Source organism: Camelus ferus, chromosome 19 (genome assembly GCF_009834535.1).
Source record: "Camelus ferus isolate YT-003-E chromosome 19, BCGSAC_Cfer_1.0, whole genome shotgun sequence".
NCBI classification, from domain to species: Eukaryota; Metazoa; Chordata; class Mammalia; order Artiodactyla; family Camelidae; genus Camelus; species Camelus ferus.
This window is the reverse complement of record NC_045714.1, coordinates 14,551,957-14,574,187: the sequence shown is the minus strand read 5'-3', so window position 1 is coordinate 14,574,187 and position 22,231 is coordinate 14,551,957. Positions and strand designations below refer to the sequence as shown.

Here is a 22,231-nt window from a genome sequence, read left to right as displayed (position 1 = left end):
AGATTCATTTTGTGACTGATTTTTATGGAACTGCTACTCGTCAGGATTTGCTGTAATGTCAGCAAATGTGCGTAATTCTGAAAATCCTCAGCTTTAATTTTGAAAATACCGATATATCCCACATAAAAACAGCTCTTTGGGGGTCCTCAAATTTTAAGAGTATAAAGGGGCCCTGACAGCAAAAGTTGGAGAGTGCCTTTCAAGAACTTGGAAGGTGGGCTGTGGCCTGTTCAAGAATGGCCTTTGGCACTGCAGATGAGAACTGTTGGCTTGTGGAAAAGCAAGATTTCATGGTATTATTCCTACTTGTCATTAGTAGGAAATGGAAAAATTTGCACTTAGAAACTGAGGACAGTAATAGTGAATTATTTCAGTATGTTCGGTGTTCACCTCCAGTTTTTCTCTTTTCCGTTGTCCTTCTCCTGGGGAGCGTTTGCTCCCAGCATGGTGCGATCAGGTGTGTTGGCTGGCTGTCGTGTGTGGCCCTGTACACTCTAAGTTGTGTTTGGAACATAACACACTTTTTTTTAACTTTCGCCTTGATCATAGATGTTTTGTCTTTTGTCTTGATATACCTGCTTTTGTTTCATGAGCTGAAATTTTATATTAGAATTTCTGTGTTAGAAATTACGAAATCAATTTTGTAAATACAAAGTCAAGATAAATGAACCAAATTATTTTAAGTGATCTGATCTATTTTGAATGAAGTACTTACCTCATTACATGTAACAGAAATAACTGGATTCTCCTATTCTGACTGATTATTCAAAACTCAAATCCAAAAACTTTTTCCAGATGTAAACTTTAAAAACTTCATTCCTGAAAACATCCGAATTCCTTTGCTTTTGTCGATGTTCACTGTTGTGGAATGTGAAAGTTTATTTCAAGACCCTTCTGAGAAGCAGTTTCTTGTTTTGACATGGGTTCGCGATGATGTGGGTGGCTGGTTGGGGTGAAGTGGTCACTGTCTCTTTAAAAGGAGGTGCCGCGGAATGTTTGTTCTGTTGCTAAGGAGACCTCAGTTACTAAGTTCTCTCCTCTAAGGAGAGGCAGTTGGCCTGAGTCAGAGAAGGAGGTGAGGTGCTGGCAGAGGGTCTTGGGTCTAGAATGTGAAATGTGTTGAATGCCTGATACTCAGGACCAAAGACATGTTCGCTGATAAACTAAGGTGGTTTGAAGGAGGGAGCAGAAGTGGTGTTTAAATGCACGTGGACGCGGTACCACGTCCTGTTCAGTCATCCTAACATCTGTCTTCTGAAACCTTTCTTGGGTTTTTAACTAGAACGATGACATAGCTAACAGTGGTAAGAATTCCTGAATAGTTTACTCTCGTGTGTAGTTTTGTTGTTCATCTTTGCACATTGTGTTCGTATTTCTCTCTGAGGTTTTATTGAGCTGTGTCCATCTCCAAAGGAGGATGGTAGATTGGAAAGCAGCTGACACCCGATGACTGGTCGTGAAACCCTCTGTCCCCGAGGCCCCTGGGCTCTTCCCACCAGTGCCCTGGCCTTGGCCTGTCCCAGACCCCTGCTTTCAGAGTGTGGACAGAGTATCTGCCCTTCTTTTAGAAGTCCTTAGGGAAGGGAACCGTGTTTCGGAGGCTAGTTGGTTGGTTTTTCCACTCCCTGGATGTCTTTGCAGGTCACACGACCTACACTCAAATAAGAGATTGCTTGGAAAGTTTGATGCCTTTTTAAACATGGTTTTAGCTATATTTACTTTAAGACCTATAAACTATTTTCTTCATTTTAGGAGCTTACTCCATGGGCGCAGTCTCGAGATACCCTGTGCTGTTACTTGTGAACAGTGAGCAGCAGCAGCAGTGTTTCTGGCCTGGCGCCCTCCTCGCACCCCGTGGTTGCCTCAGCCGGGTGGTGTGTTCAGCAGGTCAGGAACTTCGTATCCAAGCTTCCATTTGGGACAGGTGACACGTCAATAAGGTAAAAGTCAACCACAAAATCTTAGGTTTTGATAACGTGTTTTCTGTGTCTAAAGTGGCATTATGTGTAAAGAAACTGATACAACATTAATATTTCGCTGAAATACTCTAGCCTTTAGCCCAAGTTTTTAGATGAATGTTAATCGTGTGCTGAGGGGTTGACCTTGATTGTCCCCTTAATTTTTACTGTCGTGGTTTTAGTGGTGCATTAACGATGATGTTGTCTAGTCCCTTTGGTGAGAACTGGGTTTTGTAGAGAATTTTTCCTGCAGAAGAACTTGGGAGACAAGAAAAGTGTGGTATGGTGGCACAGCTGATGTCACAGCTACTCCTGCAGGCTTCTGAGTGACCTGGGAGTGTCACAGGCTGACACAGGGTGGAGGAGCTGCAGAATTGGGCAGGTGAATGGGGAGTGACAGCACTCATTGGGAAGCAAAGGATTAGGTTGTGTGTGATTTGAATTTTGTTTATGTTTTGAAGGTTTTCATTCCATACCAGTCATTCCTCTAGGATGGAACGTGGCGTAAAGTCTGAGTCATCGTTAGCAGTTAAATGTGATTAAAGCCTGCACAGCTTGGGGAAAAAAATTCTCAAGGTATATACTGTTTCAAGTCTTCTTCACTTTAAGTAAGAATAAAGTTTTCCCAAACGTGACCCTTTAATAATCTATTAGAAAGAAAGTGAAAAGGTAAGGAGAGAGAGAAGAAATCCACATTCAAGGTACCGTACGTCTGGTTGTATATTTCCTCTGTCCCGGTGTTAACGCCTGTCCCTGGAGCCCACTGGACCCAAGCAGCACCCATCTCGTGTCCACATGGTCGTGGCTCCCGAGTCTGGGCAGGGTTCCCCTGTGGTGCGACCACAGGGCTCACTCACCACTCAGCCCACAGCAGGGCTGGGGTTCGGGCCAACACCACACCATCTCCCCATGGTTGCTCTGTGTAAGGTGTGCACAGGGTGGCTGCACGTCTCACGCAGCTCAGGGCCTCAGAGCCCAAGACCGGAGTGTCGAAGGCCAGCCTGACTCCAGGGGAGGGAGGTGGACCCCGTCCTGTCCTCACGCACATGCTGCTCCTCGACTCCTTCCCCACGACCTGTTTTAGAAATCCTTGTCCCGAGCAGTTAGCCAGCAAAACTAAATCTGTTGCTGGCTGTGTTTTTCTGCTGAACATTAGATACATGACAGTTAAAATTTTCTTCAAGAATTACCTTGAATGGTCTCATGTACTGCACTTTAGGAAGCCCCTTCACTTGCGTAGGTGGAGGAGTGTTGGGTCACCATGTTTCCCGCGTGGGTGCTGCTCCCTTGTGGGTGCTCCTGTCACCAGTGGCTCCTGGTCCTTGGAGGGAGCAGGGCCCTGGCTGACGCCGTCGTGGTCTGCTTGTGTCTGCCCGGCAGGTATGGACGAGAAGGGTGATCCGAGCGGGGAGGATGCGCCCAGGGCCGTCAAGCCCACCAGCAAAGAGTTCAGGAAGACGTGGGGGTTCCGGAGAACCACCATCGCCAAGCGCGAGGGCGCGGGGGAGGTGGAGTTGGACCCCCTGGAGCCGCAGCCGCAGCAGCAGAGCCTCTCCCTGCGGCGCAGCGGGCGGCAGCCAAAGCGGACGGAGCGGGTGGAGGAGTTCCTCACCACTGTCCGCCGCAGAGGCAGGAGGAGTGCCCCCGTCTCCCTGGAGGACCCCGGCGAGCCCACGTCGTGCCCCGTCACAGACGCCGAAACCGCCTCTGAAGGGAGTGTGGAGAGCGCCTCCGACGTGAAGAGCGGGCCCAAGGCCAGCTCTGTGGGCGCCAGGGGCCGCCCGGCCCCCGCAAAGGCCAGAGGGGGCGGCGGTGAGGACGACACCTCCGACAGCGACAGCGACGGCTTGACCTTGAAGGAGCTTCAGAACCGGCTGCGGAGGAAGCGAGCGCAGGAGCCAGCCGACGGGCCCGCCAAGGGCCCGCAGAGCCGGCTGAGGAAGAAGCGCCGGGGCGACGAGCCGCCCGAGGCTGTGGACTGGCCAGGCGGGCGGCCCCGCGGAGGGCTCACTGCCAGGCCAGCAGGAGCCCGAGGCCGAGCAGGGGTCCACGCCCCAGGTGGCAAGAGAGGCCAGGGAGAGCCGGCCAGAGGGGAGGGCGGCCCCGGGGCTTAAGGACGAAGAGGCTGGGGACGCGGTCAGGCCCAAGCCCGAGTGTGAGGGCTACGACCCCAGTGCCCTGTACTGCATCTGCCGGCAGCCTCACAACAACAGGTGGGTTGAGGTGTAGCCCCGGGGTTTGGTGCCCGAGCTGTCCAGAAAGTCCAGGCCCTGGACACCGCTGAGATTGGCCACTGTCTGAATGTAAAGAGCCCTTGGCTGGCCTGGAGGAGCCACTTGTTCAGTTCAAATAGACAAACCAGTCCTTGTCAAAGAAGAAGCAAGTGGAGCAGGGTGGGGACTGTCCAGTGGTGGCAGCTGGCCTTGGGTGTCTGTGCCTCACTCACACCAGCCATGTGCAGCCAGAGGTCAGTGTGCCGGGCGGTGTGGTCTGGGAGAGCTCTTTTGGTTAACACTCTGAGCTGTCCTGGACGGTGGCATGGATGTAGGGCCAGCTCAGAGTCTGGCTTTGACTGGGTGCCCAGAGTGTTTGGTGACTAGTTTTAGTTCGTCAGGAGAGTGGTGGTAAAGGCATTGTTGCCATTTCATGGGCAAGCACTGTGGTGTTCAGGGCAGGACGCCCCCCACAAAGATGGTTGAAGCAAATTTAGTTGAATGTTAGTAAAGTCAAGAGAAGGCCACGTGGATGTTCTGTGTGTTTGCACATTTTTCATAATAGAGTGTTGAAATCCCATTTGGTTTGTTTCTCATTTTCTGTTCTTAATATTTTATAATCTCAGGTTTATGATTTGCTGTGACCGATGCGAAGAATGGTTTCATGGCGACTGTGTGGGCATTTCTGAGGCTCGAGGGAGGCTCTTGGAGAGGAATGGGGAAGACTATATCTGCCCAAATTGCACCATCCTGCAGGTGCAGGACGAGAACAGCTCAGAGACTGTAGACCCGCAGGACGTGCGGGTGAGAGCTGCTGATGCTGACGGCACTGACTTTACCAGTATAGGAACCATAGAGCAGAAATCAAGTGAAGACCAAGGAATAAAGGGCAGAATTGAGAAAGCGGCAAACCCAAGTGGCAAGAAAAAACTCAAGATATTCCAGCCCGTAAGTACCTGTCTCTCAAGGTCAGTGGTGGGGTCGCCTTAGAGATCTCAGACTGCTGTTGGCAGAACCGTCCAGACCAGCAGTCGTTTCTTCTGAGATGAGTTAATCTCCCTGGAGCGGCGCCGTGCGAGGCTGGGCCCAGGGCAGGGCAGCGGCCTCCCCGTGCCCCTGTGTGATGCCGGCACTGCCGTTCTTTTTTTCTTTTTTTTTTTTCTTTTTTCTTTTTTTTTTTTTTTTTAACTATCTTCCTTCTGTGCTGTTTTTACTGGCTTAACGTTTTCCTTAAATGGACTCACTTTTTAAAAATTTAGTAAGTGTTCTTATGAATGGGATCTTGAGTTTAAAGTTCATATGTTAAGTAAGGAAATTATTTTTCATCATCAAAGTACGTGTGCACCTGAACCACCCGCCACCAGCCTGAGAGAGCCGGTGGTCTTCCACCCACCCCACCAAGAAGCTGCGGCTGCTGGTGCCTTCCTGGCTCGGCTCCCTCCTCCGAGCGGTGGGCGCTTCAGGGGTGCCCTCTGCTGAGGGGACACCCTTGCTGTGCTCCCGGGTGCCCACCAGTGCTCGCGCGGGCTCTTTGCTCCCTTCCCGGCCCTGTTTACCTGTGTCTCCTGCCGGCCGGTTTTTAGGCCCCTTCCAGTCCGTGGTTCTTTGTCACGGTTTCCATGCATCTTGCTCTCCTGGTCGGCCCACTCAGGGCATGTTTTCACCCCAGGCCTCTGGTGGGGGGCACCCCACCGCCCGTCCTTCAGCAGGTGTTAGGCACACAGGAGGCTCTGAGGTGGCCGTGTCGGCACCCCTGCCATAACCCTGTGCGCTGTGGTGGCCTTGAGGGCTGGACCGTGTAAATTGTACCATACTACCATGGAAGTGTGACAGTAAATGGTAATTTTTTTTAATTAATGGAATTGAATTAGTGGGGAAAGTCTTCCTATTGCTGATGTGTTTGAGACTATGTAGCTTAAATATTTTTGAGTAAAACTTGGATTCTTTGGAAGAAAGACAGTTAAGTACCTCCCTTGAGAAGTAAGACTTGGCTCCAGTACGTCGGAGGGGTCTGTGCTTGCACGTGTGTCGTGACCGTCAGAACGTGCTTCCGTCGTAAACAGCAGCGGCTGCACTTGGTTCTTGCAGTGCCCTCCATCCCTGCCACGGCGTGACAGGGCGCCACAGACTTAGCAGCTTAAAACAAAGTCATGAGCTGCTTTCTGTGGGTCAGAAGCCTGGGCCTGGCTTAGCAAGGCCCTCTGCTCTGGGTCTCTCGGGCTGCACGCCGGGGGTAGGTGGGGGCTCGGGAAAGAGCCACTTTCCAAAGCTCTCACGTGATTTAGCAAGTAATTATGTCCTGTGTGATGTTTGTGGCGCACATGGCTACAAAGTTACCTTTTTCTGAGACAGATTGAGTTGGCCATCCTGGATGCTGTCTGGCAGTCTTGCCTTCAGTGCCCTGCCACGGCCCTCTCCCAGCCAGGCCCTCTCAAGGGCTTTCATTGGATTAAATCAGACCCTTTGAGCCTCCTGGGAATCCTTTTATTTGGGATCTTAATTACATGTGCAAAATCCCTGCCCCTGTGCCCAGTGATGGAACCTAATTGTGGGTGTGAAATCCCATTCTATTCAGAAGTGAGTCCTGAAGTCCCCTGAGACCTCTGCCCCCTACGCCTGACGTGAGGGCTGCACACACACGGCGGGGGTGGGGGGGAGGCGGGCTGTGTGCTCTGGATGACCAGAGGCGCTCCTTTACTCATGGTCGTCCACCGTTAAGAAGCGGTCTCAGTACTGTGAGGCGTGGTTTTACAAAGCGCCATGCCTGCTGAAGGTGGAAGTAGGTTGTTCGAAGTCCTGTTTTTTTCCTGCAGGTGGTGGAGGCTCCTGGCGCCTCCAGGTGCATCGGGCCTGGGTGCTCTAGCGTGGCGCAGCCCGACTCGGTTTACTGCAGCAACGACTGCATCCTGAAGCATGCTGCCGCCACCATGAGGTTTCTGAGTGCGGGGAAAGAGCAGAAGCCGAAGCCTAGAGAGAAAGCCAAGGCAAAGCCCGAGAAGCTCGTTCTTCAGAAATGCAGCGCCCAGGTAAGCTGAGCGAGACCAGCCATCTGAGGAGGGAGCTGGGGGCGCCACAGGCTGGGCAGGCACTGCGGGCGCGGCGGCCCGGCTGTGTGCTGCACTGCCACCCGTGCCTTGGCCCCCACCGCCTCCAGTTTTCTGTCAGAATTACAAAGAAGCGTCTGTTCCAGTGTTGCTCCGGCTCTGGCCAGGGCGTCATCGGCATAAACTCAGGAGCCGGCTGCTGCGCAGAAGCAGCTTCTCGTCCACAGGCCGGCCTTCTTGGGAGAAGTGCTGGCAGCAGTTGTGTGGAAACACGGGGCAGCGGGGGCAGGGGTGGGATCTCGGGCGGGGCCCCGTGCTCTGCCCCCTCTGGGACTTAGCCTCGGCCCCCTGCACTGCTTGTGCTTTTGGAAGAGCCGGGATGTTTTCAAGATCACAGGCTCTTGCTGACTCGAGTTTTGTCTCAGTTTGATGTGGCTGTGTCGCAGCCTCACATCAAAGCGTAACTACTGCTTTTCTGGGAGGTTTTTTGATACTTAAAATGCTTATTTAGGATTAGGTGGCTTACTCTTCAAGGCTGATAAGTTTGAATCATGGAACTCCCAAAGAAGTAGTTGTTGCTTCCATGGTTAAGGGGTGCCGGCACGAGTGCGGGGGAAGTAGGGGACGGGCTCGGAGCTGTCCTTGGTGCCCCTGGTGTGTGTGTGTGTCTGTCTGCCTGCCTGTCTGCCTGCCTGTCTCCACTGCCCCTCGCGTTGGTTGTCGTCTTCTCGCATGGAGGCCTGCCTGTACCGCAGGATCGTGCGCTGTGCTGTCACGTCGCTCCAACGTTGAAGTCCTGGGCATGATGTGGGAGGTGGGCCAGGCCCTCGCGCTGAGCAGATGCCGTGCACGCACATGCTCAGGGCGCTGTGGGGGCTTGACTGGACCCCGGGAATAGGGCATCGCCCGACTTTGATTGGAAAGTGAAATGAAGGAAGGTAATTCTGACCTCATTAATGATTGGGGTTTTACTGATTATCCAGGCAGGCATTAAAATCTCTTCTGTGCACAAGAGGCCAGCCGCAGACAAGAAGGAAGACACGTTGAAGAAGGCGGTGGCTGCCCCTCCCAGGAGTGAGGGCCTCACCCAGGAGGCCACTTGCGAGAGCAGCGGCACACCATCCTGGGCGAGTGACCACAATTACAATGCAGTAAAGCCAGAAAGGACTGCTGCCCCCTGGCCGCCTCTGTTGTGTAAATGTATGTATCACCCAGGGGGAGCTCTGGACCCTTCCCGGGCTCTCTGGACAGCCGTCTGCTCAGGCCTGTCCAGAGCTGGGAGTTGTAGCTGTGTTTCGTGCTGCCCTTCCAAAGATGGACGCGCACGCCCGACCCAAGCCACCTCAGAGCCCCGTGTGCCCGCCCTTAGTCTGTCGGGACTTCTGTCTGTTTTCCAAACAGCTGTACCAGCCTCATTGCTGAATGTTTTACCTCTGAAAGTTGCTGTCTTTAATCTCTTTTTTATTCTTAGGCTCTGGTAAGTATTCGCGTGACCTCACAGTGCCTGGTTGAGTAGGCGCACTGCCCAGCACGAGCGCCCGTCGTCCAGACACGCACTGTGGGCCCAGCCTCGGAGCCGCACGAGTGCCCGCGAGCCTCGCTTCTCTGTCGTGGGGGCTCTCACACAGTAGTGCTGTGTCTCATGTTCCACTGAAGTATGATTCTCAGGAGTTAAGCTGCTTTCGGCCAGACAGGGATTTTCTTTCCATGTCCAATTCACACACCACACACCACATAGACACACAAGCCAGTTTGAATGGCCGTTGACCGCCGCTTCATAAGCACGAAGGTAAGTGAGTACGGTGTCTCTCCACTCTGCAGCACCCAGATGGGGGACCCCGTGTCCCGGCTCCACACTGGAATGTGGCCCTGCTGGGTCCCCTCACCCCAGATTGCAGGTGAGCAGGATCCAGATAATTCAGAGAGAACTTTGAGAGCTTAGATGAGGTCATGCAACTTGAATTTTTCCTCTTTGTTCTTGTTTCTCAGCTTCATTTGCCAAAATTGAATTTTGGAAATTTAAATTGATCCATAACCCACATCTTATTATTTTTATTCAGTTTTTGTTTGTGCTACGTTTTATACTCTTGTGACTTTTTAAAAAGCACCAAAAAGTAGGCCTAAATCTCAAAATTACAGAAGTGGGCTGCCTTCTTTCAGCCAGCTTTTTAAGCAGTCGCCTGAGGGAAGGCCTCATGGGTAATGGTAAATGCAGAGTGGTTAGAAAAATGCGTAACTAAATACTCATTCTAAGAATGTAGAGGCCCAAGACCCAAGAAATGGAGTTGCAAATAATTTGCAAAGCATTACTGCATATGTATATATACTTTTTTAATTTTGGATTTTAGGAGTGAGCTAAGTACAGAATTAAGCAATTGCTGTGTTAGAATGAGTCTTGATACACTTAGGTTTGAGCTAAGAACTGCGTGCTAACGACATGTCTCAAATTTCCATCAAATTGCAGCACCTCTCCATTTTAGCTAACGGGGGCTATGAACAGGCCTGAAAATGGGCATCACCCAGCTGTGCACAGGTGGGGAGCAGTCACTTTGGAAGATTGTGCAGAAGTGCTCTAAATTGGTTATAGGCACATGTCAGAATAAAAGGACAACTGGGGTATAGCCACAGCGCCCTGAGCGACTGATCTCAGCTCAGTTATCTTCCATCCCTGTCGACCGGACCTGGGAACCTGCCCAGAGACCCCCAGGGTGGGGTTAGTCTAGGTGCACTGGGCTGGCGCGTGATACGGGGGGAAGGTGGGGGCTGTGCTCACAGGCTGGCTTTCCCTCCTCTTCCCTGCCCCTCTTCTCTGCAGTCAGCTCCTCACTGAAGCTGGGGATGGGTCTGTTGATGGGAAGTTGGGACAAATTAATGACTGCCCTTCCCAGCACGGTTGCCGCTCAGGAGTAAATGAGTGGATAGCCACAATTCATAGCGTACGTCAGGAACATACTTTTGAGCTAGTTGCTTCTGATCATTTTTTGTTATCCCAGAAATGTCATCTTCCCAAAAGATGATTGGGAGGAGAGTAAAGGTCGCTGGTAAAGCGCCGACTGCAGCCTTGGTGAGTAGCAGTGCCTCTCCCTCTGCCCCAAGCCGTCACCTCGCAGGTGCAGGGGCCCCTCCCCACAGGCCAGTGGGAGGGGGCACTTTGCGCACACTCGGCAGAGCCCTGCATCCCCACCAGGACCCCTGGCTGCAGAGCATAATGTGGGGGGGGGCAGGGATGAGATCTGGGGTGTAGGTCATGCTGGGGACGGTTCTCAGGAGGAGACGCTCTGCATTGACCTGGGTCCAGTCAGGCGTTGGATCCTTGGGCAGCCAGCTCCCTGCTCCAGGAGGTGCTCTGGACCTTGCTCCTCCCAGGCCTGGCACTGGCCTTGGGTTGCAGGAAGGGGAGGGGCTGCTTTTCAGTGACCATGGCAGGCAAGACCTTGCTATGCATGGAAGCTCTTCCCTGCTTTTCCCATGAAAGTGTCGGTAACTCCTTTGTGTTCCCGGGGTGAGGGGTTAACTTACACTTGTTCTCTGGTGAGTTTTTAAAAATTGTTTTTGAGAATTTCTGTATAGTTTCTTTAACTTGTAATTGTTTTATTTATTTCTCTTCACAGTATGTTCCTTTGTGTTTTTATAGTCTTACTACTTATTCTTCATTTCACTGTTTATTTCTCATTACTGTCAAGGCATAAAGAGGGCTGAAAATATTTTTCTAAATTGTCCCTGGTTTATTAGAATTCAGAAGTGGAATTCTGAGTCAGGCACAGCTACTAGTATTTGGACTCCCTAAATGACTCATAAGTGACTTAAAACACTGGATTTTGACTGGAAAATGAGACTTCAACAGTTTCATCTAGTTTTGAGAATTAAAATGGAACCCTGACAGAACTGTACACCCAAATCCTGCAATGTGTTGAGCATCTTACCCAGATAAAAGCATTTCCCAGTGGCTCGTGTGTGTGCCACGCAGACTGGTCCCCATGCCATGTGAAGCGGGTCCCGGGGCACGGGTTCCATGGGGACAGCTGGTGTGGGCTCCAGGAGCACATTCCACAGGCCGTCATGGGAGGAGACAAGTCTCCTAGAGTCACGCGGGGATGTGAGGGACGTTGGAGGGGAAGGGCACAGCTTGGGGGAGTTGCACTTTATCAGTCGTGTGAGCCATTTTTATCTGCTCTTCCTGAATTGTCAGTGGCAAAAAAAATGTGGGAGACAAAGCAGCCTTTGTACATCTGAACCGGTTTCCTACCCCCAGTTGGAGGGAAGACCGGAACTTGTCCCGGTAAAGGATTCACCGTGGCAGCTGACTTTACTATTACCCACGTGGCTGCAGTTCCCTTGGTTGTCACTGGTGTTCTTTGATATTTTTAAGTGTTTACTTTCTACACCTTAAAAAAGAATATCCAGCTGTTGAGTAAATGAGGGCAGGAAAGGCTTCACATGTACATGCACTTTAACCTCCTAACTCAGAGCTGCAGCCACTGCGGGGGGTGGGGCTAGAGGTCCCCACAGCACTGGTCCTGCTCGCCTCCTGCTGCTCTGTGCCTTCGTGCAGCCTGTGGGGCTCCGCACCTGCTGTAGCGGGGCTTACGGAGAGTCCCCGAGGCATTGTTGGGCCCAGGGTCCCCTCTGAAGACGCTGCTGTGTGCCCCCCGCACGGCTCCTGAGCTCCAGGGCTGTGCGAAGTTGTGAGGGGACAGTCTTGCCTGTGTGTGCTGCACATCACCACCCACGTAGTTCTATTCTTCTGAGAATTAAAGAAGTAGACGTAGAAGATTGATAAGACATTTTACACTTTGACTCATGTAAGTGAAGGCTGGGCGACTTGCATCGCCTGCACACTCGGAGGCGGCCAGCACGGAGCGCACACAGGTAACTGCTGCGTAGCCCACCGGGCCCCGGGCTGCCGCCAGCCGCAGGCCCCTCCGCTGAGCCTGGCCCTTTGGGACTGCGGCCTGGGGGGTGGTAAACGAAATCTTTAACACACCCTCGCCCCATCATGTTGCTTGAAGTAGACAATTTGAGCACAAATAACAGTTAAAATGTAGCCTCATCAAACTGGTGAGGCTGCCTGTTGACAGGTCTCAAGAGATCTCTCCTCCCAAAGGAGTCTGGCCTGGTCCCCGTGGTCCCAGTAGCCTAGACAGGAAGGGCGAAATGCCTGCCTCCCTGTGTGGCCTCCATCCTGTCCTGCTGCGTTCTCGGGCTCCCGTGGAAGGATGGCTTGACCATTTCATGTATTACCAATCCAACATAAATCAGGTTTGGGTTTAATTTTCAAAATACTGTATGTCACACTGTTAAAACTAGGAAGGGTAATTTGCCTCCAGGTGTGTACTTGCTTTTTGCAAGTTTATTATGGACAGTTCTCTGCCCCTCTCTCAAAAGGTGTAGGTCACTCAAATACTGGACACCAGTAAGAAAAAAAATCAGTCTTGAAAAACTTGTAGCCCCAAAGCAGGACAGTCTGCTGTGGACCTACGTAAAGCCCCCCAGTGCTGAAGAGCAGCCCAGGCCACCCCCAGTCTCGTTTGGGGAGTGCCTGTGTTTTCTGAAGTGAAAGCAAGCAGTACTGTACTTCTAGAAGAATGATTGACTTCAGGATATTTAAGCAAAGGCACAAGAGCAAAATGGTTTTCTCTTGCTACTTGATTTTTCACACTGAGAAAAATCTTGACAGTCAAGGAACAGCTGAAATGGGGAGCTTCACTCTGCCCCTGTCCCGCTGAGCTGGCAATAGCTGATGTCACAGCAGCACCCCCAGCCACTCCACGTGCGTCTTCTGAGCCCTCGGTCCCCGTGACACTGTCCTTGCCGCAGTAGCTGCCTGGTCTTAGTGCCGAGTGGGTTGGGGACCCAGTGGCAGTGGGGTGGCTCCAGAGAGGGTGACCCATGGGGCCACTCTGACCTGCGACCTGCAGGATGCCTCCCTGCACCCCGTGGAGGGCTCGCTGCCTCTCCAGGGGCTCACTGACTTTTCTACCTTCAACAGCTGATCGTTCTTAAGCAGTGGGCCCACCCCAGGTGTCAGTGTGACAGAGAGCTGCCTGCCTGGGCATTTTGGGAGTGAACTGGGCAGGACGAGAGGCAGAGCAGTCTGCAGTCACTCAGGGTTTCTCACCAGCCCCCATGAGGAGCCATCTGCATGGACCATCTTGGCAGGGGCAGCATGGCGCTGGGCGGGCTGCTCATCCTGGGGTGACTTCCCGTGGGCCGCTGGCTGCACAGCTGCTGTCTTCCCCGAGCATCATGGCCCCCATCCCGTGTCCTCCCGTCTCCGCTTAGGCCCACCAGTGCCACCCAGTGGTCGGCGATGCCTCAGCGCCACAGCTCTTTGCAGCGTGACAGGGCCCCGAGCTTCATGCTTACTGGGAAATTGGCCAATTAGAGTGTTGCTGGTCCCTGAGCACACGAACCAGCTCAGTGCTCCACCAGGCTTCACCGCAGCTGGACAGACTGCCAGACTCAGCAGAAAATCTCCATCTGTGGCAGTGGTCTGGTCCTCTGGAGCCCCGGGACAACTCTGGGCCTGGAACTCAGGCACCTCTTCCTCCTCACAAGTAGGCCCCCAGGATGCAGACACTGAAGGAGGCTGTGCCACCGGAGGGGCAGATTGGTACACACTCCCGAAAGCAGTCAGCGTCCAGCCCGGTGGGCAGGTGCAGGTGGGAGACCACCATGCAGTTCCTGGGCTTCATGTGTGCAGCTTAGGGGTTGCTGACCAGCGAGGGGTTCGGCATCCCTGGGGGAGTCTGCTATACCCTGAAGCCACTCGAACGTGCTGGCCTGCTGCTTCCCTAGGACCGTTTTTTTCTGGTTGGTTAGTTATCCCTTGCTCTTCTGTGAATTTGTACACAACAAGTGAATTTGGATGAAGAATTTGTGGTTTTGATTTTAGCTCTACTCAACATTTGTCTCCCTGTCAGACACTGGCCCTGCACAGTGGTCACTGTCATTCCACAGCAGCTAACCCACGTCCAGCTCACCATGGGACCAAATGTAACTTCCGTTTTTAAGCATTTTCCTTCAGAGTAGAAGAGGGACATGGCCAACTTGCTGTTGCTGTCCACCAGTTTCAACATTTTACCAATGATTTTTTAATTTACCTAATTACACTTAAATACTCTCAGAGGTGTAGGTAAGGGTTAAGGAAAGTTGACTAAAAAGCTAGAAGAAACTAATTATATACTTTAAAAAAGGCACTGAGTTTTTAAGGAAAGCCATCCTCTGCTTTTTAAGGAGATGACGTCCATTTCCTGTTACCACTGTTTCGGATTAGGTCGTTTTAATCACATGTACTGGAAGTGTCCTAAAAGTGATCTCCTGGTTTGGGTTGTCCCTGAGTGAGTGAGCACACACCAGTTGGACCTGCGGGAGTATTGATCTTAGGGAGCGGATGTCACCTGAAACCATGTAGATGTCGCATGGCAAGGTCTGTGGCCCATCACGGATCTTGTGTTTATGCTCAGGCACCTCGATGAGGATTCTGGAAGCAGTTATTTAAAAGTGCGCCATGAAAATCATCTCAGCAGGATTTGTGTCTATAAGACACTGACTGGGTTGGCTTTAGGTCTTGATCGCAGTCCGGACAAGTTTGCTCCTCATCCCCTGCTGGAGATCATGTCTCGCACCACGTCCTGCCGTGCCCCTGCGCTCGTCCCTTCCCCAAGGAAAGGGGCCTCTGTCCATCTGACATAACCTGAACTCTGGCGGTCCCGTGGGTTCGATGCTGCGGACCTCGTTAGCCAGATCCAAGTTGGTAAAAATAAATCTACATACACTGAAGGACGGTGCCTCCTTAGGTTTACAAACTTGATCTGACGAAATGATTCATGTAGAAATGTAGTTCTTAGTCTCAGTTCCTGTTACGTCCCTAGTTTTTGCTTTGTCGGACTTTGTCATATCCTCATTCTGTGCTTTATTCAGACATTCAGCTCCCAAGGGAAGGAGGCCTTTAGAGCCATGACTGTTGGTGACTGGGGATATTGATCGGCAGGGCCACTCAGCAGGGGGACGGGGTAGCACAGGCCCAGGGGATGCCTGCGAGCACTGGGGTCCAGTGTTGGGATACCGTGGGCAAGGGGACTTGATCTTGGGGGCTCTGTGAAGTGGAAATAGGAGACGCAGGGTCAGCTGGTGGTGAAGTGCTTGCAGTGCCGTCCCGAGCTCTGGATGTGTATGGTGCTGGTGCAGACTGTAAAGCTGGGAAAAGCGTGAGGCCCCTGGCCTTCCAGTACCCGTGCCTCGGCGGCCGCTCTGGCCTTCTGCCAGCATGGCCATGCCAGCCGTTGGCAGCGCGGGGCCCCAGGCTGTGAACACGGGGGAGCTGTTTTGGGGTCAGGCCATACCTGTTGGCCGGGGCTCAGCTCCCCCCCCCCCCCCAGGATTTCAGGCTCCATCCCTGGCCTGCTGGGACGATTACAGGAAGCCCTAGCACTGACCGGCTTTGAGCTCGGGAGGTTCGAAGGCCGCTGGAGCACCTGTCAAGTTTCCCGTTTAGGTTTTGGGGGATTTTGAGGCTTAGTGAGAAAAGCCGGCTCTAGGGAGGCAGTTTCTCTGTTGGTCCTGTGGGACTGAACCTCCTTGCCCTCGCTCATGACTGGACCCCCAGTTCCTCTGTTTCACCCCTCTCGACCCCTGCCTTTCTGTGCAGTGTGTCAGCAGGGGCCACCAGTGCACATGCTGCCCGCGGCCCCCAGCAGCTCGGGCCAAGCCTTGGGGCTGAGGGTCGCAACACTGGCCTTAGAGCTTCCCTGCTTCTGAGAGCGTCATTCTGAAGGTCTGTACAGGACCAAGTGTGATCCGGTCTGTCAGTGGGAGGTACCGGCATGGCATTAAAAACCTGTGCAAGCCGGGGTTTTGATACTGTGTCTGCCGTTTTAGAGTGAAGCAGACTGACCCGGGGAGGCGCACACTCCGCAGAGCACCGGCTGCCCCAGGGCGAGAGGCGGTGGTGCTGTTTTGTTTTAGTTCTGGACTCCAGTCCTTGTCGGGATTAAACGGACTGCCTGTCTTACCCAGTGATCAACTAACGGGATGTAAACGGGAACTCTGGGGACAGCATTTTGTACTCCTGTCACCCACTTTCCCCCAAAGTGTAGGGTACCTGACGGCCGGTGCTGCAGGTCCCCACCGGCTTCCTCTGTTTTACTGACATCATCACATCCAGTTGGTTTTTATCTGAAAGAATGAGGGCCTCTCATTCTTGGGGTCCCCCCGAGAGTGGACTGTTGCTCCTCCTTTCACACCCCAGGGTCCCCAAGGCGGGTGAATGTGCATTTAAAGAGAATGCGTCTGTTTGGTCCATCTTGGTAAGGTTTTCTAAGTTCCTGTTTACCAAAAATTGCAGATGTGAAATTCATCCCTTCAGTTTTCAAGCTTAGCTAATGATTTCAGTCAAGCCTTTGATAATTAAGAGTTATTTGGTTGAAATAAAAGTTTTAATAATAAAGCATTTCTTCCTGAGACAAAGTATGGTCACGATCATGAATGTTGCTGGTAGCCCTTTTTACACACACTCCTTTTCTGAATTTGGCGGTTATTTTAACAATCTTCCAAACCTGTCTAAGCGATGCCTGGGATGCCTTTGCTGGTCTGGGGCGCGTGCTGTGTGGGGTCCCCGCGCCCTCACCAAGCCTTCTTGTCTCCTTTGCAGCAGGGAAGGAGGACAGGCGCACGGAGGAGAAGACGGTGGTGGCGGCTGCGGTGCCGAAGAGAACGGGTCCTCTGGGCTCCTTGGGGGGCGGCAAACAGCCCTCACCCAGAAACCTCGTCCCAAAGAAGTCCCCTCCTTTTGCTGGCACAGCAGTGGGCAAAGCAGCCATCAGAAAGCTTCCCTTGGGCCTCAAGGGCGCCAGCCCCAAGAGGCGGTGGCTCTCAGCCGCCCCTGCTGGCAGTGCTCCTGCCACCAAGCCTGCAGGGCTGGCGCCCAGCACTGCCACATCTGCCCCCAGACAGTTCCCCGGCTCTGCTGCTTCAGCGGGGGCAGCCAGGAAGCCTGGGGCCGCTGCTGTCCCCCTGGCCTCTCCCGGCCCCTGGACGTCTAGGCACGTCGAGCGCCGCCCCATCACAGCCAAATTCACAGATTCGGCAAAACATACGACGCTCCTTGAAGGAGATTTTGTGGAAAAGGTGGGCTGTTCTACTCCGTTCTTACCTGTTAAAGTGGAAGGTTTTCCATTTAAGTTATGGCTGCTTCTTAGCTGTCCTTTGTCCTATTTAAAAACACCACACTTGTGTGCAGCAGCTCACGCAGGGCCTCTTGTTCCTCCAGAGTCAGCGACAGTGATGACCTAGTCATGACCGAAAACGAGGTTGGGAAAATTGCACTGCACATCGAGAAGGAGATGTTTAACTTGTTCCGAGTGACAGACAACCGGTACAAGAGCAAGTACCGCAGCATCATGTTCAACCTCAAGGACCCCAAGAACCAGGTGTGTGCGGTTGTTGGGGTGCTGCTGGCCCGGCTGGGCTGCGGCCTCGCTCCTCGGAGCTGCGTCTCACGGTCATAAGCCAAACGCAGCAGTTGGAAGCAGAAGCATTTGTGTCCTTTCTGCGAAAGCTGAGAGCTGTTTGTCCTCTGCTGGGTGCCAGGGGCTGCATGTCATTGGTGTGGAGGCTGGTCGTTTATCCTGCCCGCCCTCCCCAGGAGCCCCGGGGCCTTGCCGGCTCCCTGACGTCCTTTGTCATCCCACTGGATCAGTCTCGTCAAACATGGCTGTAAATCACTTTCCCGTCGTTTCGTGGGCCCCAGGAATGTCTCTGCCTAGCGTGTGGGTATTGCCCCACTTGGGCTTCTGACAGCCTTTTCCTCCTTGTGGTCCCCGTCAGCCGAGCGAGCCTGCCAGTTTGGGCTTCCTTGGCCAAGCAGCGAGTGATGAGAAGTGCTCACCGCAGGGCCTCACCCCGCACCACGTCCCCTGGCACTGTGGCCGAGCAGTGTGTTCCAGTGGCATCACTGAATATAAAGGCTCGAAAAGATTAGCCACTTGCCCAGTGAGGCTGCTCTGCCTCCTGCCCCCATCCCCCACCCCGGTGTGGCCTGGCCTCCGCCTGTGCTTAGGAGCTGGTCGCACCCAGACTTAACGTTGGCTCTTTTGGCCCCCCACCTTCATCCCTGGCCCTGTGTCTATGTCTGCTGACCGTGTTCCTGCAAGCCTGGGTCCCCGGGCCCCTGCTGACTCACAGGGGGTCGGGCCCCCACCCTGGCCTTCGGGCCAGGACTCGTGTCGTCTCTCTCCATGTCGTCTCTGGTAGCTTAGGGTCCAACTTGCAGAGAAGCGTTTTGAACGAAAGATGCTTGTTTGTAGGGGCTCTTCCACCGTGTTCTGCGTGAAGAAATCTCCTTGGCAAAACTTGTGAGGATGAAGCCAGAGGAACTCGTATCTAAAGAGCTCTCTGTGTGGAAGGAGAGGCCGACAAAATCTGTGAGTGCTGGTGGCGGCGGCTCGAGGCGTGGGATGTGCGGCCCCGGAAGCAAGCGACTCAGTGGACTGTGGCGGGAGCAAGTCCTCCTGCGAGAGAAGGCTTAGGGCTCGGGTCTGTCTTTTTCCTCTTAGGTGATGGAGTCCAGAACTAAGTTGCATAATGAAAGTAAGAAGCCTGCTGCGAAACAGGAGGCTGCCCCCGACCTGGAGGATTCTCCACCCGTGTCAGACTCAGAGGTGAGCCTTTGGGGTTTCCAGTGCTCACAGGAATTGGCTAAAACGAATCCATTCCACATCTTTACTGGGCAGACCCTGAGCTCAAGCACACGCGGTCGCACTCCGGAGCACGTGTGCTCAGAGCCCTCCCCCCCATCACGCGGTGTTGCGCGATGTGCTGCCGGCTCGGCGGCGGGGTGACCCGCCTTGTCTCTGGTGCTCTAGGAGCAGCAGGAGTCGGCGCGGGCAGCCCCCGAGAGGAGCCCGGCGCCCCCCCTGGACGTCTTCAGCAGCATGTTGAAGGACACGACCAGCCAGCACCGGGCGCACCTCTTTGACCTGAACTGTAAGATCTGCACAGGTGAGTGTGACCTGGGGTGAGACTTTGGAGAGTCTTCTTATGACAGTTATGTCCGAGCCGATTTTTAAAAATTAATTTAGTTTTCTGAAGTTGATGGAGTCAGCCCCCACCTCTGCAGTGCTGCTTTTTAGGAGAGGTCGTCTGCCCGCGGGCAGGCTTTGCCCTTGAAGGGGTTGGACTTCTCACCAAAGCTGTCCTCTTTTTCCAGGCCAGGCTCCAGTGGCCGAGGATGAGCCGGCCCCTAAGAAGCAAAGGCTGTCCGCTTCTGCTGGGAAGGAGGAGCCCAAGCCCAAGCACGCCAGTGCTCCGTCCGAGCCGGCCCTCAGCTCGGCTGGCGAGGCGGCTCCAGAGGCCCTGCCTGACAGCACCTCGGAGCCGGGCCTGCAGGGAGAGTGGCTCCCAGCGCCTCCAGGGGATGGCCACCCCGAGGCCTCCACCCTGGGAGACACCCCCTGCCCTGCCTCCTGTGGTGGCGGTGTGCTCACCACGGTCACGGTATCCGGCAGAGACCCCAGAACCGCCCCGGGCGGGCCGTGCGCGGTCTCAGCTCCTGCAGCAGCCCGCCCAGACAGCGCCCCCCCGGTGGAACCCCGGCAAGACATCCTGAAGCCTGCAGTGGCCTCCGTGACAGTGCCCAAGTCCATCCTGGCCAAGCCATCCGCGTCCCCGGAGCCCAGATACCTCTTGTCAGTCACTCCGTCCCCGAGCGTCAGGTGCGGCCTCTGGGTGTGGCCTGGCGAGCTGGGCAGCGTCCCATATCTGGTGAACAGAAGACATGCTGACGAGCGATTCAGCTCTGAGATCTCCCCAGAGATACAGTGTTCCTGTTTTATACAGGCTTTTTTTAAAGCTTCAGTTTTAGGATACCTAGTTATCTCAGTCATCACGATTAAAGTAGTTAATTTGATAAAGTGATCTATCAAACCTTGCAGGAATTCACTTTGCTTTATAAATATGTAGTCTTTTGGAAGTCCTTTGTGCAGAGAGGAAGACTCACTCATTTGCTTGGCTTTGTTTTACAGCACCTCAGAGTCACGGTCCCCTCCAGAAGGAGATACAAGCCTCTTCTTGTCTCGACTCAGCACCATTTGGAAAGGATTTATTAACATGCAGAGTGTAGCAAAATTTGTCACAAAGGCGTATCCTGTCTCTGGATGTTTTGATTATCTCAGTGAGGTTAGAACCGAGTGTGTGTGCGTGTGTGCATGTGTGTGCGCGCACCTGTCTCTCACAGACACTCTGATCTGGGTGCCGGAATCGGCCTTGTGCCAGCGTCCCGCTGAGCGGACGCACGAGCGCCCCTAGAGGCCAGAGTCGAGACTGCGGGACCGAGTGGGCAGGTCCAGCAGTTAGGACGGTGGCAGAAATTCAGATGAGAAATCAGACCTTTCGACTTTCCTGAAAAGCTGAAGCTCGGCTTCCTCCTACCTCTGTTGCCCAGGGGCTCTTGCGCACCCTGGGTGTCGAGGGCCCGGCCGTCGCTGTGACCAGGCAAGAGGACCTGCGTGGTGTGCGTGGTCTAGAAGGCTGCCGTCAGTCCTGCCTAGCAGGTGGTGCGCATCGCAGCAGCCTTGTGGCCGGTCGCTTGTGCCCTGGTGCTCGCCAGCTCAGTGGCGTTAGTGCGGCCACTGCTGTTCTTTCTGGAGTAGCCGTAGTTTCCTGAGTGAGTGCTTGTGAGTCATGGGGAGCTTGGTGCCTGGAAGTGACCGCGTCAGTCTCTCTCTGAACGCCACGGTTTTATTGGTCATTTGCTCAAAAGTGCGTTTTGTTTAGGACCTGCCCGACACGATTCACATCGGTGGAAGGATCGCCCCGAGGACAGTTTGGGATTATGTCGGCAAACTCAAGTCCTCTGTGTCTAAGGTACCTGCTCACAGTCTAACCTCTGCACCCGTGGAAGAGGGGTCTGTTCACACAGCTCTCTCTCTCCCTTCTCATCTTGATGCGTCAGTACTTGAAAGGTCTATAGCTTTTGAGGTATTTCCTGGTGAACGTTTAAAATTGAGTGTAACGCTGGCTAGCCGTGTGAGAGTGTGTTTGGTGATGTCGGTGCAGTTCAGCGCTAGTAGAAGTACTGTCGCTTGGTGGTGTCTGGCTGCTGAAGTGGAGGTGGGGCGGGAGACAGCCTGGCTGGGGCGCGGGACTGGGCTCCCGATGGCCTCAGGCTCCTGTGACCCTGCTGGCTTCCACGCAGCTGTGCCTATGTGTGCGGTGCTCTTTGGGGGTGGGGCTGCGGTTTTCGCAGGGGTCACGGGAGGGCGATGACCCTCCCCCTCGAGGTCAGCCCTCCCGTTTAGAGTCGCAGACGGCTCTCATGGGTCGGTCACCACGCCTCTGGCGCATACTCGCTCTGTATCAGACACCCTTATAGATCATCTGGTCGTGCGAGAACTCTGCGAGGCAGGCTCGGTTTTGAAGACACTGGGGCCATAAGTAGAAGTGATTTTAAAGGGGTTCCTGCCAAGGCCAAGACCAGACCCCGCAGGCCAGAGACTGGGGCCTGCGTCCTCTTTACCGCTCCGTCACTCGGACGCGCTGAACAGCAGGACTGTGAAAGCCAGAGCCAGAAGCCCCGCCGGCGCGCTCGCCCCGGGCTGCTTTTGGGGCTCAGCGCAGAGTGCCAGCCGGGCCTGCAGAGCGGCCACGAGTCAGCGCCCCTCTGTCCTGTCTGCCGCAGGAGCTGTGTCTGATCCGCTTTCACCCCGCGACGGAGGAGGAGGAGGTGGCCTACATCTCTCTGTACTCCTATTTCAGCAGCCGCGGCCGCTTCGGCGTGGTCGCCAACAACAGCAGGCACGTCAAGGACCTCTACCTGATCCCGCTGAGCGCCAGGGACCCCGTCCCATCCAAGCTCTTGCCTTTTGAGGGGCCAGGTAAGCACTGACTTTCTGGTCCCTCACGTCCCCCCCCACCGCGACACCGGGTCCTCAGACCGTGCCACCAGGCAGACCTGCTGCCTGGCCCGGCCGCGGCACTCGGGGCAGGACTGGGGCTCGGGGGCAGCAGCGTTAGCCAC

At 54.1% G+C, this 22,231-nt stretch overlaps 1 protein-coding gene across 1 annotated transcript in view; it reads left to right on the top strand.

The window, feature by feature from the left end:
• DIDO1 (death inducer-obliterator 1) overlaps positions 1-22,231 on the top strand; it is a 52,198-nt gene that overhangs the window by 18,401 nt on the left and 11,566 nt on the right. Inside the window, 17 exon segments of the mRNA XM_032461546.1 lie at positions 1,753-1,940; positions 2,420-2,534; positions 3,339-3,937; positions 3,939-4,171; positions 4,798-5,119; positions 6,985-7,197; positions 8,199-8,415; positions 16,868-17,238; positions 17,240-17,343; positions 17,486-17,645; positions 18,522-18,638; positions 18,771-18,875; positions 19,080-19,215; positions 19,424-19,928; positions 20,238-20,391; positions 20,989-21,078; positions 21,893-22,088. Of these exon segments, the coding sequence (XP_032317437.1) occupies positions 3,341-3,937; positions 3,939-4,171; positions 4,798-5,119; positions 6,985-7,197; positions 8,199-8,415; positions 16,868-17,238; positions 17,240-17,343; positions 17,486-17,645; positions 18,522-18,638; positions 18,771-18,875; positions 19,080-19,215; positions 19,424-19,928; positions 20,238-20,391; positions 20,989-21,078; positions 21,893-22,088 (3,520 nt within the window). The 5' untranslated portion in view covers positions 1,753-1,940; positions 2,420-2,534; positions 3,339-3,340.